The sequence below is a fragment of the Nelumbo lutea genome, chromosome 4 (genome assembly GCF_056320005.1).
Source record: "Nelumbo lutea isolate HS-2025 chromosome 4, American lotus-T2T, whole genome shotgun sequence".
NCBI classification, from domain to species: Eukaryota; Viridiplantae; Streptophyta; class Magnoliopsida; order Proteales; family Nelumbonaceae; genus Nelumbo; species Nelumbo lutea.
The window spans coordinates 2,338,547-2,354,315 of NC_142687.1; the positions used below are offsets into that span (position 1 = coordinate 2,338,547).

At 39.5% G+C, this 15,769-nt stretch overlaps 1 protein-coding gene and 1 long non-coding RNA gene across 5 annotated transcripts; one reads left to right on the forward strand and one right to left on the reverse strand.

Moving 5' to 3' along the window:
• The first annotated feature begins 1,378 nt into the window (after positions 1-1,378).
• LOC148853359 (uncharacterized) lies at positions 1,379-2,915 on the forward strand. Its single transcript, XR_016112558.1, has 2 exons — positions 1,379-1,725; positions 1,896-2,915. It is a non-coding gene; the product is annotated as an uncharacterized LOC148853359 (long non-coding RNA).
• ML1 (MEI2-like protein 1) lies at positions 2,464-14,234 on the reverse strand. Of its 4 annotated transcripts, XM_088982974.1 has the most exons (16): positions 13,366-13,895; positions 12,888-13,265; positions 12,418-12,735; positions 12,143-12,188; positions 9,071-9,289; positions 8,454-8,893; positions 8,170-8,328; positions 7,798-7,914; positions 7,551-7,699; positions 7,217-7,314; positions 6,679-7,107; positions 5,186-5,840; positions 4,153-4,237; positions 3,991-4,059; positions 3,686-3,865; positions 2,464-3,129 (listed from the first exon to the last, which is right to left on the reverse strand). In XM_088982974.1, the coding sequence occupies exons 3-16, from the start codon at positions 12,493-12,495 to the stop codon at positions 2,974-2,976; spliced, it is 2,880 nt and encodes a 959-aa protein (XP_088839100.1). In that variant the 5' UTR covers positions 12,496-12,735; positions 12,888-13,265; positions 13,366-13,895; the 3' UTR covers positions 2,464-2,973. The 4 variants fall into 4 exon arrangements, with proteins under 4 accessions (XP_088839100.1, XP_088839097.1, XP_088839099.1 ...); XM_088982971.1 differs by lacking the exon at positions 12,888-13,265 and having other exon boundaries at positions 7,548-7,699; positions 13,366-14,234; XM_088982973.1 differs by lacking the exon at positions 12,888-13,265 and having other exon boundaries at positions 13,366-14,157.
• Positions 14,235-15,769: the final 1,535 nt, after the last annotated feature.

Genomic DNA, 15,769 nt, shown 5'->3' on the forward strand with positions numbered 1-15,769 from the left:
ACATGGTAGACATACGTACCTTAGCTGGTTCATCATTCACATTGGTTGTGGCAAGGTATTGGTTCATTTGCCATAGGAAGTTGTCGAGCTCCCGGGCATTGCGTGCGCCTGAATAGGGAGTTGGCTCCCTAATCTTTATGTGGGAAAGACTATGCATAAAGGAGGTGTTGGTTGGATTGGCAATGGCCCTCTTCAAGATTGCACACTCGGCCTTGAGTTCATCTAATTGAGCTTGAGAGTTGGAGGAACAAGCGATGCCTTCATGGCTGCCCATTTTGCTTTCATCTCATTCAATTGGGCCTGGATGACCACTGGGGAGGACATGGCTCTCCTCCATGTTGCCCACTCGTTTCTCATTACGTCAAGTTGGGCCTGAAAGCTATCTAGCTTGTCTTGAATGTTGGAGTGGGATGAGCTCCCTTCTTGTAGGCATGCGGTGCTGTAAACTTCCTTGAGTGTCCCATTAAGCATGTCACAGACTTCATCAACAATACCATTCATGCAGCCTTCCACAACCACCACCGCACTCTAGATGGCTTCAACATTTTGGTGGAGCTCATCTACTCGGTCACGCATCTCACCCATAGTGGCTTCACAACGTAGCACTCGTAGGTCGATGGCGGAATGCTTGTCTGTGGATTTCTCACGTTTGCTTGCCTTTGATGTGCGGGTCTTCGGTGCTTTGTCCTTGACTATGTCATCGGTAGGTGCATCGTCCACCTCATGGGAAGGGGAGAGTCCATGCTCGATCTCCTTCATGATGTCCCTGTTATGCTTCATTGTGTGCTCGCGTCGCGGGTCAAATGGATAGGAATGAGCTCCTGCTCTGATACCAACTGTCACGGGGCTAATCGACGAGACCCCGTGCGACACTCGAGTGAGTGGAGTAAGCCTAAAAAAGTAAGCAAGCACATACAAAAGGCAACAAAGATGGTACACGAATTAGTAAAAAAGACACTTTATATAGCACTAGATGGCAATCACAAGCACACAAGTCTGTATCGAAGGGACCTCGTGCTTAAACTTTACACGGTCTTGACACCTCTCAACTACCTACCTCCCCTCAAAGAATAACTTAAGCTTTTTGTGCTCGACAAAATATTACATAGAAATACGAAAAAATGATACATAATCATAATAATGCCATTGATAATCCCCCTTTACAAAATACACATATATCCCCACACTAAACGCACTAAACGACACTTGATGGCATGTGGTGGGCATGGCAATGGCAAAGGCACTTGATGTGCCAAAAAGTGGTCACTTGTGAGAGTTGGGGGGTCCACCAAAGTGACACTAGACGCGGTGTCCTCAGCCCCCACTCCCCCACGTGTCACTCTTCCTCAACTGTCGTATTGCCGGATTCCGTCTGTCTGCGATCGATTTTCACGTTGCATCCAGCGTGTTGTTCTACTCCCGCTTTGCCTCGCTCCCTAGACCTCTCACCTTCTTCTCCATCGTCAGTCGACCTTCACAACGTGCCTGGATGTCCGACAGGCTTCGCCTCCGTCCCAGTGTCTCTAGCGGTTTTACGGTACATCTCCGTTGTTTTTACAATGGCAGAAGAGGCCAAGGAGTTCAGCCCCGATTTCCCGTCAGAATTGGTCACGCAGGACACATCTGAGCAACCCCTCGGCGATGACCCCAGATCTTTCAACGAAAACAACTGTTTGACAGGGTGTCTGTTAAAAGCCTAGCGTCGAACATAAGGCGGTTGACAGGGTCCGTTTGACTCATACCAGAACTCGAACTCTTTCTTTTTTTTCTTTTCTTTTCTATAATTCCCAACATCTCCAGGGCTTCGATCGAAGCAGTCACGTTTCTATTTTCTTGTTCGTTCATTAGTGTTTGGATCTAATTTTTCTTTCCTTCACATTTTATAATTGCCACAGTTCACACAGCTTTGATCCGACTATCCAACACTCGCATTTTTCTTTCTCATTCGGTCCCTTTGTTAGGGCTTACATCAATGGCTAATCCAGAAGAATCAAGCCATCTTCTGACCAAGCAAGGTGATGGAGAGAGGAATACCAAGCACGGCGAGAAAAAGGCGGCGCCTACGAAACCAGTGGCGGTGGAATCTGGACAGAGCATCGACCGGGGTGCGGGATGGACTGCCGATGGTTTGCCGTTAGGAAACAGGAGTGTAGTTGGTGAACCGGTGGCTCGTGCTCAGTGGGATTCCTCTCAACGATGATCGAATACTTCCTCATAGAACTTGAGCGAGAGAGGAAGAGAGTGGAAGAACACAGCTTGAATAAGAGAGAGAAGGCACATGTCAAAAATATAAAACATGAGCGTTAAGTCATAAACGTTGCAAGTGTGGATCTCTAATTATATCCGTACACCAAGCAAATCCTTTAGGTATAGATATAGATCCATAACGCAGAAGCATAGGAGGATCGTACAACGGTTAAACGAGAGTTAACTTCAGATTAAAATAATATCGAAGGGACGATAGAATCAAACACTACAAATTCATTCAGAAATAGACTAGTACATATAAAATACACCAAAATTTTCAGGATCATATCACTCTCGCTCTCCCTCTCGCCCTCTCTCTCTCTCTCACACACACACACCTTTGCCCAATCCAAAACAGGAACCCGCCAGGGATCCAAAAGGACAATGTAGAACTTTGAAAAAAAACACTTCTAAGGGAACAAAGAGAAAACGTAAAAGAAAAAACGTTAAGACACAGAGAATCCTCCTCGAGTTCACGAAACATCAACCTCCCTCGTTTAGAAATTCCTGTACACTTTTTGTTACTTGCGGCGATTCAAAATCTCGAATCTGTCCCCTGTTCTGCTTTTCTCGTAGTAGAGCTCAATGTTACACAACTTTGAGGTCCCATGGAAAAATGGAAATGACCTCACTAGTCTAAAAATTTCACGTTCCCAAAATTTAGAGGACTCATTTGTATAGATTGCTTAGGGTCCTATAGTTAGTGCTCGAGAAATTTCAGCTTCATCAATCCGAGTCCTTTGCAGAAACTGATGAAGTGTCCGTTCCATTCCCAGATTCCTCCGCATTTGCAGACACTGATTGGCTTCCTTGATTGTCATTGCCAGTGGTTCGTGGTTTGCCAGGCCTTGATCGAACATTGACCCCCAATGGGAAGGGCTCCTGCAAAGAGAAAAAGTCCTTTTAGGCTTTCTGTAGTTGCAAACTAATTTCAGTCGATGAAAAAGGAGTAGTCCCAGCACGCTATTAGGGCAAATTACTTTGGGGCTCCAAGGGAGTTCTCCTATTCCTCTCATTGCCTTTTATTCATGGAAAAATATTTCATCTCAATAGACCTTGCCATGTGTTCATAATAGATCCTCTTTGAACAACTTCTCTATTGAAGAATTAAAAATATGGAGGGCTATTATTGGTTGGAATCATGTAATAAGGCCATATAGGGCTGACAGGCCGTAGGATTGAACATATGCTCAATCCAATGAATCCCCTTTCTGACGAACAGTTTATGCGTGGTAGAAATATGAAGGGAAGCTCCTCACCCTGATTAGGGAACAAATGTACACACAGACATACATCGGCAGAGCTAAGATGCTACATAAAGATTAGATTAACTAATCCTGGCATTTTGTTTAAAGAGTATGCAGGGAAGCATAAAAAAAAAAAAAAAAAAAAGAGCCAATAATGAAAGAGCAGCCTACCAAAAATGTGATTCTCATACCTGATCACCTGCATTTGGGCCATCAGAATGAAATAGAATAGGGCGGCACCGTTTATCCTCATTCATCAAGCTTGAATTCTGGAAATGGGCAATCAAAGCAGCTTTTCCCTGAATACGGGCATATGCAAGTGATGCAACCTTTTCACTGTTGAACTTTTCCCATTTCTTACCATTAAATGCCTGCAAAATATGAATGTTCCCCTTCAGTTTACATTCATTGTATATAAGATGTACCTCAAAAGATGTACATTAAACAGAAATAAATGAAAACATTCATATCCTATAATAGTTCACATGGATCTAACCTGAAAGAATGGAACAATAAGGAGAGGTTCAATCATATTAATGAAGGCATACCCAACGTTGCATTTGTTCTGAGACGAAATAAATGGAAGCATAATCAGTAAGACAAAAACCACAGATATATATATAAAATCAAGTTTTCCACTGGCAGATAATTCACTTGCCTTGAAGTCAATTGGCAAATAAAGGAAATCGTAAGTTCCTCGATGGTGCTCATCAATCGCAGCCAAAAGCATCTTTGAAGTATACCTATAATTACCACGAAATCAAATCAAATTTGTGAAAGCCTGAAAGGAATAGAGAAAAAGCAAGCACTCCACGTGAATGCAAGACCATTCCTCCACCTAAGGAAGAATGCAAAACCTAAAACCTATGAGGGGCTTTAATACATCGGGGAGCATAAAAGAAATTGCATGCTTCTCTCTTCCCTGGCACTCTAAAGGAAGCAACGAACATGATAAAGTGGCTGATAGAACCATGAAGTGTTGAGGCTAAACTCAGCCAATATGAAACTATGAATGACCCTAAACATCTCTAAGTTGGGAAGAGTCAGGCTTTTAGACAACCAAACATATCCCACAAATTAAAATTTACACGGGAGAATGTATGAACTTCAAATAATACACAGCAACATCAAGGAAAGGTGTCTTTTTTTCATCAATCATCATCATCTGAGCCTTGTCCCAACTATATGGGTGGTCGGCTACATAAACCCTGTTTCACCATTCCGTTTTGTTCAGAAAGGTGTGTCCTCATTTAAGTCTTCCAAACATTAACCAACGTTGAAAATTTTTCCTTCTTCCTAGGTTGCTCAAATATACCGTGTTGAATGTAGTAGAGTCTCTAGGTATTTAATCTATATCAGTGGCAACTGATTACCTTGAAAGCAAAGTATCTATGGTAAATCCACCATTTTGTCAATCCAGACATATTGTCCTGGTAACTTTTGGAGTAGGGGTACAACTTGAGCGGACTTGGATTGAGCTTTTGTTAAATTCTGAATGGGTCCAACCCAAAGGCCTCAGCCCAACACAGTATAAAATCTTCTACTCAGGTACTCGAGTTGCACTCCTTTTTTGGAGTATATCAGCATGTCCAAAGTCCAAACGTGTGTGCTTTAAGTTTTTGTGTGTGTGTATAACACAGAGAGAGAGAGAGAGAGAGAGAGAGAGAGAGAGATGCTGGACATCCACATACTTGTTAGGAATATTCTTTATCATAACCGTTGTTCGTGTATCCTCTCCACGCAGTATGCGGTCAATATCAAGTTCATACTGCTTCTTGTTGTCAGCCTGATTAGAACCAACATCACTCCTACGGCTTCTCATCCGCTCATTAGGTGCATCATATGAGCTTGACATAGGAACCATCAGGTTTCTTCCAGGGAACATGTGGCACCTTTGTTGAGGGGAGTGCAATCCAACATTTGTAGAGGGAATTGATGGATCCATACAGCTACCACCAACAGGAAAAATGTTATGACAAGCAAGTTCTAAAGGATGCAATGTAGAGTTTCCTGAAAATCCCATATTCCCAAGAGAACCTGGGTGGAAACCAGATGCCTCAGGAGAATCCCCAGAATAGGCATGAGGCCTATCCCAGAGAGATGGATTAACAGCTGGTGCTGATCCAACATGGTGATGTATTGGTAGAACTGTATTCAGCATATGAGATGGTGCTCTAGGAAGTCCATGCAGTTGCACAGGGGGATTATTATGCAGGCCATTGACGAATGATGGAGAGTTTGGCCACATCATGTTTGTTGGAGGATGAGGCTGATATGAGTTGGAGCAATTCCACATATGATGATGTCCACGAAGAGGGTAGCTCCCATTTCCAGAAGAACCAAAAACTGTGAAACACGGGAAACATCAGTTGCAATGCAAGTAATAGAGGAAACAAGCATGTAATAAAATCCCAGTTACCATCTTTTCATTCAAAAATAGCAAATCACCCGACTAAATAGACAGCCAGCTTATCAAGTTGTTTCTAGCTACATGCCGACTTGCTCAAATCTGAAAACCTTAAGTGTGTAATAAAATCCCAGTTACCATCTTTTCATTCAAAAATAGCAAATCACCCGACTAAATAGATAACCAGCCTATCAAGTTGTTTCTAGCAACATGCTGACTTGCTCAAACCTGAAAACCGTAAGTATAATAGAAATAGTTTGACCCAAAAACACAGGTTAGATAAGTAGCTAGCTGAGAAATTCCTGAAACTGCTTTCTTTTCTGCCTTTGCTATTATTCATTTCACCTTTGCCTTTTGTTCTCACAAGTGGAAACTTGAGATCCCCCTTCAAGTTAATTTAATAGCACTCTACAAACAGTACAACCTAGTACAAAGAACACAGGGAGAGATGGAATATGCCCCACTTGGGAGATATCATATGCCTAGTATAGCTGAACTTAATAATCCTCATCTAACTATCACATTTAATCAGGACTGACTGTTAAATATCTGTTCTCTTTCAAACAATGCAGGATAGATCATATCGTTACTTAAACCAGTTAAACAAGATCCCAGGCTAGGAGAGTTGTTGCAATTGGCTATATTAAAAGGTACCTTTCACTTTCCATTCTAATTTGTTTTCCCATTATGCTGGAAGTGGGAACAGTTGTGCATTCAGCCAGATACTTCAAAGAAAAAAATCAAAACTAAAGATCTATTAAATGATCAGTCACATACCACCATCATTAATATCAACTGAAAGCCCATTTGAGCCTACTCTGCAGATCTGCCTGTTCTCAATTCCTTCTGATGGTCTAGAGCTGATATTTGCTGCCATAGGTGCCATGGTGCCTGGAGAATTGTAAGGAACACCATTGACTAAACCATCGTGATATTCCGGCAATGAATGAGGATGGAAAGTTGGCATAGACTGAAAACCAAACTTCATTTGGCCCAGCGAGTGGCTAGGCTCACCAAACCCAGATAGGTTGCCAACAGATGCAACTCTAACTGGAAAGCGTATGCTATTGGGGACAGAAGAAGAAATATCATGATGAAAGGCATTTTCTATGAAAGGACTAACAGGTGCTCGGATTGTGGATTGTAGACCCTGGACAGCTCCATTCTCCATGCAACTAGATGTGATTGACCCATTAGAAATTGAACCTGTAAAGGATGCCATGTCAGAGGGCATAAACTAATGTTTGTCCATTTTTTCAGTGTAGCATTAAGTAATTGTTGGCAAATCAACATTTCTATCAGGCAAGAGTTTTACCAAAGCATCCTGATGGTGAACCACTAGGAGGGCTACTCTGTTGTTGAGATGAAATGGAATCTTCTTGCTCCAACTCTGGAGAAAACTGTTGCATCAGACTGCAAAGGAAATAGTTTACTATAAATTTAGATTTCATCATGCAAAAAAATGATTATGACAAGGATAATAACAAATAAAGGTATCACATGGACAAGTTTCGGGCTTCAATACCCTACTCCCATATAAGGGATGGAAAGAAGAGATTTTCACTTGCTCCTAGAACTTGACCATCCATTTCAATGGAGCCTAAGTTTAAAATAAGAGAGAGAGAGAGAGAGAGAATGGATAATACCACCGTCTTGCACCGCCTTGACGACTTGGTTCAAGCTTGATCCGCTTCCCCGCAATATCACTCCTGTTCAGAGCACGAAGAGCAGACTCAGCAGCCCTAACATCATAAAACTCTATGAATTTGTGATTATGTTTGTGTGGAGTTTCACGGATCTACAACCAAAAATAACAAACCATGTAAGCCCATATTATCATAATACATACTTTCAAAAAGTTAATGTACAGAAAATAATATTAATGAACCAGCTCACCTCCTTAATTTCTCCATAAACACCAAAAATCTGGCGTAGGTCATCATTGGAAACAGAAGAATCTAGGTTGAACACCACCAGTGTTCCCTGATTAATATCTTTCTCCGAAGGATTGTCCTAACCACCAATTACCCACAAGTCATCTAGCAATACAACATCATCTTCAAGCACAAGGGAAATGTTTGGAAGAGCAAGAGCTTCCACACATATTGGAACATTTTACAAGTTAAGCTACTCCCATGTAATGAAAATGATGAATATTAGGAGTTCTAAAGTTTGTTAGATCTAGTTATTTGTAGAGTGTGTGTTAGTTGCAATGGCACCAAAATATCATGCATATGCTGAGAAGAGCAGAACATCCCAGATCAATACCTTTGGAATCGAATAGTGTATGTCAAGTTTCCTACGCCTCAATGGCTTGTTTTGGAGTGCTTTCATTGCATTTCGTGCTGCTCTTATATCATAATAAGAGATCATAACAAAACCACGGTGCTTGCATGCTGTATAAAGAGTACGGATGTCGCCATATTGCTGTATGAACAGAACATAATTTTGAAGGATGACAATAATTATAAGTTCTTGATTAGGAATATTGATGTAATTATCATTAAGAAAATCTCAACCACAAAGCATGTGAAACATAGAACTACAAATACCTCAAAAAGAACCCTCAACTCTGAGTCTTCAACATTGCTATTTATATTTCTGACAAAAAGTGTTCTAGAGGGGTGTTCTCCATAAGGGTGCTCCCCAGCAACAGAGCCATTGGACCCCCCCTGCTGATTATTGGAAGCTCCCCCAGAGATATCAGAATATATTTCGGCTGCAAAGGCACCACCATCTCCTTCTAGTTCCAGCCCTCCAACACTGCTAAAGAGATCAAAATCTTCTACATCATCCCCACTATTTGGTTGGGCAATATACTCTATCTCATCGAAGACACCGGAAAGCAAATCATCGTCATCAGGAAGGAGGTCACCAATTGTTTGTGCCTCAATTTCTTCGAGGGACTTAAACGGCTCCTCTTCCTCATATTGGGAGGCAACAGTATTATTAGCAGAATTTCCAAATAGAACATCATTGGATGCTAGTCTCACTGTACCATAAGGAGAAAAAATCAGTGCAGAGAGACTATAGACTTAATGATAAGAATGAAAAAAAGCAAGAAAATCATACTAATTACAGACATCAATGCAGTCAGAATGGTACACAAAGTAAATGGTGCAGCATACTAGCATGCACCATTAAACAAATGTGTAAAAAGGAAACTTACATTTCCTATTAAATATTTCTGAGAAGGAACTCGAGAATAGACCATTCTCATATTGACCTCCATTCATATCAGTTCTCCCACCTTCTGCAAAATAAGAAGTTGGCTGCAAAAATAACTTGGACCTTGCTCCAGCATCATAATCCAGAGATCTCCAGGAAGCCAGGGATGGATCAACTGGTTTGCTGCAAGACATTTGTGATACTCCACCTCTTCCTACTTCTGATGAAAGAAAAACATTAAGGCACATATAAGATTGTTAAGAAAAAGAAAGTAAATACACCACCATAAAGACTAAGGCAGTTTAAAATGGGTGTAAACATTAATATATAAGCAAGGAAATAGAAGCAATGAGCTATTTCTGCAAACATCAGCATGTAAGGCGAAACTGGCACAGATGTATAACCCTCAACCATCAAATATCTAACAACAACCGATTTTAGTTACAATAAGATGCTACTGTTCCAGAGAAAACCAAGTTATGCAAACAGTAAATATCATACAAAAGAGAAATGAGGAAATTATAAAGGAAAATCACCACAAAATAGGGAAACAGTCCTTACCAGACAACAAGAAATACTCCTACTGGCATACATAGTTTTAAGTAATTCTCATCATAAATTGAATTTACCTAGTGAATAACTCTTGGTTAGAGATATTTCATCTGGAAGGTTACTATTTTGGTTTCCAGACTCCAGAATGAGCATGTTGTTCATATGGTCCCAAGGTATTCCAACTAATTGTAACAGGGATCTGAAATTACAGGATGGGTCTTGCATTTGTCTTATTCATCAGTCATTCATATAGGATATCTGGGCTTGGTTTGAAGGTTTGAATGTTTACATTCTTTTTTGATGAATGTTGAATGTTTACATTCTTAAGCTGTCTCTCCACTTGTCCTTTGGATAGAATTAATTGTATTGTACCTATTCTCCTTTTTTATGCTGAACAATATTTTTCTAGCAATCAATCAACCTATCCATAAGAGAACAGGACAAAAGAATATGCTAACCACATAAGGATGGGATCATCGGCCCTCCCAACCCTGTCCTTATCAGAGGGCAAAGGATGGAGCAGCCACCAGGGTAGGGAGAGAGTTTTGACAACGGAGAGATAAAGAAAGAGAAAATGGCAAGTTTGAGAGGAGGTATTTGATATTTTTTCTATTCAAATACTTTTACTAAATAAAAATGAATATGGAGGTGCTCAACCCCCCCCCCCCAACCTTGACATATTCGGGATTAGGCTCATGTAAAGGAGCTGCTATGTCTCCCTGAACGGGAGGACATTAACAGGGACAGAGTCGAAAAACAGAAGATCCCACCCCACCCACATATGACACCAATTTCCCCTTTTGACCAAACCACCATTAAAGTAACATTTTTTGGGAAAACAAAATAGTAACAGAGACTAAAAGAGACCAGTATCTCAAGTTTGAAATGGCATTTTATCCTGGAGCATGGAATGCATCTCAGTTTGGACCACCTTAAAATCTTAAATCGATGGCCCCAAAAACCAAAGCCAGCCTGAAGAAGTCATTATAATTTTATATGTTCTGGAAAGCCAAAATGTTTCCACATATTAATGATTGGTTTAACCATAACTGCTATTTATGTTAATATATTACATACTCCCTGATTTCTTAAGTAGCGTTTTAAAAGGCATGCCCAAGTTCACAAGCAACACTCATTTTGGCAAGTGCACCTCATCTGGCTTGTTATGTTTCAATGAATTAACTCTGAATCTATATGTTGTACTTATGATGCCAAGACTTTAATAATGTTAAACTCAGACACGCATGGAACTAGGGATGCCATGGTTTGACCAGTTCTGTTGTTCAACCAATTTGACTATTGAGTTCATAAATGTCCATTTTTTCGATGTAATAAAATATAAAGATGGAAAGTTCATGGTTAAACCAGATTTTAACTAAGATCAACTGTTTTTACCATATTCCCGGCAATTCAATTTTGGAAACTAGAAAGCAATCCATTTTGGGTTCAACCACCCTTGTCCACAACACTTAACCCATTGAGGTATTTTATTCCTTTTAGAATTTGGATATGCACACTCCTTTTTAAAAGTTTTCTCTTTATTTTCTTTGTCAAGAGAAGTACCACACTTCATTCAAGCATGAGAGGGGATTAAATGAGGTGGAAAGTAATAATTGAAGTTACATTTTCAACCCTTACAATTAACGATGGGCTAAATACACAAATATGGGCATTTTAACAGCCATTAAAGTTGATATTAAATCTAAAATAAAATGACTTTTATACCTTTTCTCAAACAAAGAAATAGAGAGTACTTTTAGTCCAAAAAACTATTTCACTCTTCACCCACACTTTTATATATAGTATAAATATATTTCTGATGTTTATTTAATAAATATTCTTTAAAGTTATATTATCAAAAAAAAAAATCTTTAAAGTTACCTTCAGAAAAAATTTAGGGACTCCTAACTGTTTCCAAATGTCCATTAGAACTTCACCCAGAATCCTTAGGCTCCATTTGTTTCAATGTAAAATGGGTGAAATTTTTTTTCAAGCTAAAATAATTGAGCTATACTTTTGCCCCTTCTACAATGAAAACCATGCTTTCCTTTTTGTTTACATCATAACAGTTTTTGCTATAAAAGGAGCAGAAAAAATAGCTCAAATATTTCATTTGGAATTTTTATGTCCATTTTACAATGAAAACTATGCTTTCCTTTTTTTGTACACAAAACAAGATTAATCTTGAAAGCTCCTAACAGTAAAAACTAAGCATGACTGAACTGCTTTTTCTTGTGAAAGGATAACTAATAGGTCAGTCCAAAAGTTGGTTAAGTATAAATGACATCTTTATGAATTAGAACTTAAAACAACATTTATTTTCTTTATCAGTAAAAAATGGCATTTGGTTTGCCTTTATGGAATGTTACAAATATTAGCATGGAACCCAGAATATGTGGAGAAGTCTTCCCCCATTAGACCATTAAAATCTATTAGATTTGGATTATGTCAAGCTCTAAGACGACATGCTTCCATGGACCAAAACAATAAAGCGCTGGGAAATGAGACAAGATATACTCACCAGGGTGATCGGGCATGTTTTCAGGCTTCCAGAAACCAACTTTCCTCTGCCAAGTGCAAATATAGGAGGGAGAGTAATTAAGATAATCCAAGAATGGAAAATTTTCCAAAAAACACAAATATCCTAAAATGAATACTAAGGCAAAAGAAGAACATTTAAGCGATTGAAATCAAATCAGGAGAGATAATGTTACACCAAAATTATGACAAGTGCTTAAAACTTAAAAAAAAAGGATAAATTCGGGATTCAATTCAACAATGTTGGAGGATCCATACCTCAGCGGGAAAACGGATTTCCTCACAGAAGTAGGAGGATGGAGGAAACCCCCTTTGGTTCATTATTTCAGAAGGCATGGTGAAATTCAGAAACGAAACGAACCAAATATAGGAACTAAAACTTAATATTCCGTATCTGTATGCTACTTTCCAAGCCGTATGCCCGCTCCTTGACAGGAAATTCAAGCCCTAGGCCTCCATATCTGTATCTACAAACTAAAATTTAATATTCCATATCCGTAAGCTACTTCCAAGCCGTATGCCCGCCCCTTGACAGGAAATTCAAGCCCTAAGCTTCCATACCAAACACGAGAAACTCTGCATACGATGAAATCAGACAATTGAAAAGGGGTAAGAGTTAGCAATCCCAGAGATATATAAATTGAAAACGAAGAAAACAATTGCATCCAAATAAATAATACCAATAAAAAATCACAAAAAAAAAAAAAACAAATGAAGGTAATAGTTACACTGATTCAACTGCACAGTAGAATTCAACAGCAAACAACGGATGCGTAACTCCAGCAGTAAAAAAGACGGAAATATTAATGCATCTTAAATATCACTGAGGGAAGGGGGTTAGCTATCGCCAGAACTGCAAGACTCAAATTCAAAATTCTTTCTGTATAACCAAAATTCCGAGCATATGATGACTGAAAAATTCCTATTCGTCGCCTAGCACAAGAGGGTCATTAAAACAAAAGGGATAACAAGTCGGTAGAAATTAAAACGAAAGTAAATTGTTAAATCGGAAACAGGAAAGATCGGCATGAAGCCACGCTGAGAAATTCAAGCAGAAGATCTCATCACGACCACCAGAACCTTCAGAAACCCGATAAAAATACTACCTTTACACACGAAACACAACCAATCAAATAATCAGAGAACAAGACAAGCCTAATAACACCAAAACAACAATAATTCGATAAGAGAAGAAAGAAAACTTACCATTTAAACATTCATCTTCACCTCCAACCCTTCTTTTTCTCTCTCTGACTCTTCTCTGTAATGTTTTTTTCCGATTTTGATGATGAAAGAACAGAGAGATGATAGCATATAAACCAGATGGGCAGAAGAGGACAGAGAGAAAAATCGAATAGATTACGGCATAAGGCAAGGGGATTGAGGAAGGGATCTCGGCATCTGTGCCGTGTAAGAGCCTCCAAAACTATGATGCCCTCCCTCCTTTTCCCTGCATTGCAAGTTAAGAGCTAGAAAGAAAGGGAGTTTGTAAGAAAGACCGAGAATTATAATATTATTTCTCAACCAAAAATATAATAACAGGAGCTCCCTCGCTATGGTTCCGTTGCATCTATTCTGGAGTGTCAATGCTTTGTGATGGAATTAATGCATATTCCGGCAAACGAGAAGCAATTCTCCGGCGAGTTTCCTGACCCTCGCTCGCCCGCTCGGAGAGAGAGAGCGTGCGAGAGCGAGAGAAGGAAGGGGAGAGAGGGTGAGGATGGACGAGGAAGAGAGGGTTGGTTAGCTTTGAAAGAGGACAAAAAAAATAGGCGGGTTGTGCCTTAAACGGCGGTGGTTTTACCAGACCCACTCCTACAAACGAGAGGCTCCGATATGGATGGCGAGAGAGAGAGAGAGAGAGAGAGAGAGAGAGAAGCTCCTCTCCGTGAACAAGTTAACGGCGTCACCTCTAAGTCCGGGACGAGGTCTAGATGTACGGGCATCAGCGAATCGTGAGCTAAGCCAAGCTCCTCGTGTCTCACAGTGCTGAATCCTGATCTTTGCGTGAACAGTTTTTTTCAATTTTTTTGAAATTGCCCGAAGCACTTTTTCCGGTTTGGCCGTTAAACCACATAATGATAATGTTGCGAGTATAGAAATGGTTAAAAAATAGGGTATTTTGGTAAAATAGAGAGTGGGTGAAACAATTAAATAGTTGGAGCAGTTTGGGAAGATTAGTTAAGGCCTGTGTATCATCCGTCCAGTTTTCCCACCGAGTACCTTCAGATCCGTGTCGTATACGATATCATTTTAGGAACACTAAAACATACAAGCCACGTGGATGGTGACATTAGGAAATTTCAGATGCGGACCCACTGAAGTGGCTACCTAATTTCGTTATATTCACAAATTTAGGTGGGCCTGGGCCAAAAGGGAAGCACGTTCTTATGTCCAAATGATCTGCCACATGGAAGGATTGCATTATCGGCTGCCGGAACACTCCGTAATTAATGTGTCTTATATACAGCGGGATGAGGCACTCAGCGCTCTCTTGAAAATGGCCCACGTATTAGTAAATGGAGGGTAGCGTGTCCTTCGATCCCACCATTTAAGAGGGACCCACACTTAAATCAATACGATTGGATGCTGTATATGATCCTCTATTATATGCAATACGCATAACTCTCGTTGGTTATTGGTTTATATTTTTTAAGTTCTTGGAATTGTCGGTTGTAAAAGCGTGTAACGACCTAGCTGTAGAGACATGTGCTGTCACATTTGTAACAGCACAGAAGAAAAGAAAATTAATAATAATAAAAATATCAATAATAAAGATTAATATAAAAGAAGTGGATTCTAAATGAGGCCTAGGGCAAGATTTACAAGTATAGACACCCCGATCGGTCATACTGATAAGGCTGTGTTTGTTTTGGATGTAAGATCAAAATTCAATCTTTGACATTTAATAATAATGACTGATGGATTTAAATTTTTAGTGAATCGTAAATGATAATTGATACAAAAGCATATCAGTTATTGATAGAAAACTTAACTAATGAAAAGGTTTGCATCGATTTAAACAGTTTACATTTTCGACGGGAGGCTTATATTTCAATATAAACCAACCTTACACCGAAAACAAATATATAAAAATACGGATTGAGAGTAAAATTTTAGATAGATCTGTATTTACAATAAAAATAAATATAAATAAATGCAAACCAATTATAAAATTTTATATAAATTTATATTTACACGGAAAATAAATACAGTCTAAAGCAACAATGCAAAAACACATATTCTTCAAACAGAAGAGCTGTTAGGACGTGGAATACAATTACAAAGGTGGTCATGGGATCAAAACATTTTATTGGTCTATTGGCCTAGGAAATAGTAACACTATTCAATTGATGAAACGGGTGATCCATGAACAGTTTAATGGACTGTTGGCCTTGGAGAATGGAAATGTATGACCACTCTGGTGGCCCATCCATACACAAGATTTTCATTTTATTTTCTACTCAGTACCATGGCCCATCTCACTTCAATGGATGTGACTTCAGTGGGTGATGATTTTGGGCCCCAGCTAATCAACCCAGTGGGATCTTTCCAAGAGTGGGTCCTAATCTCTACAACCACTGTCACACAACAAGTTACAGGGGGTGTC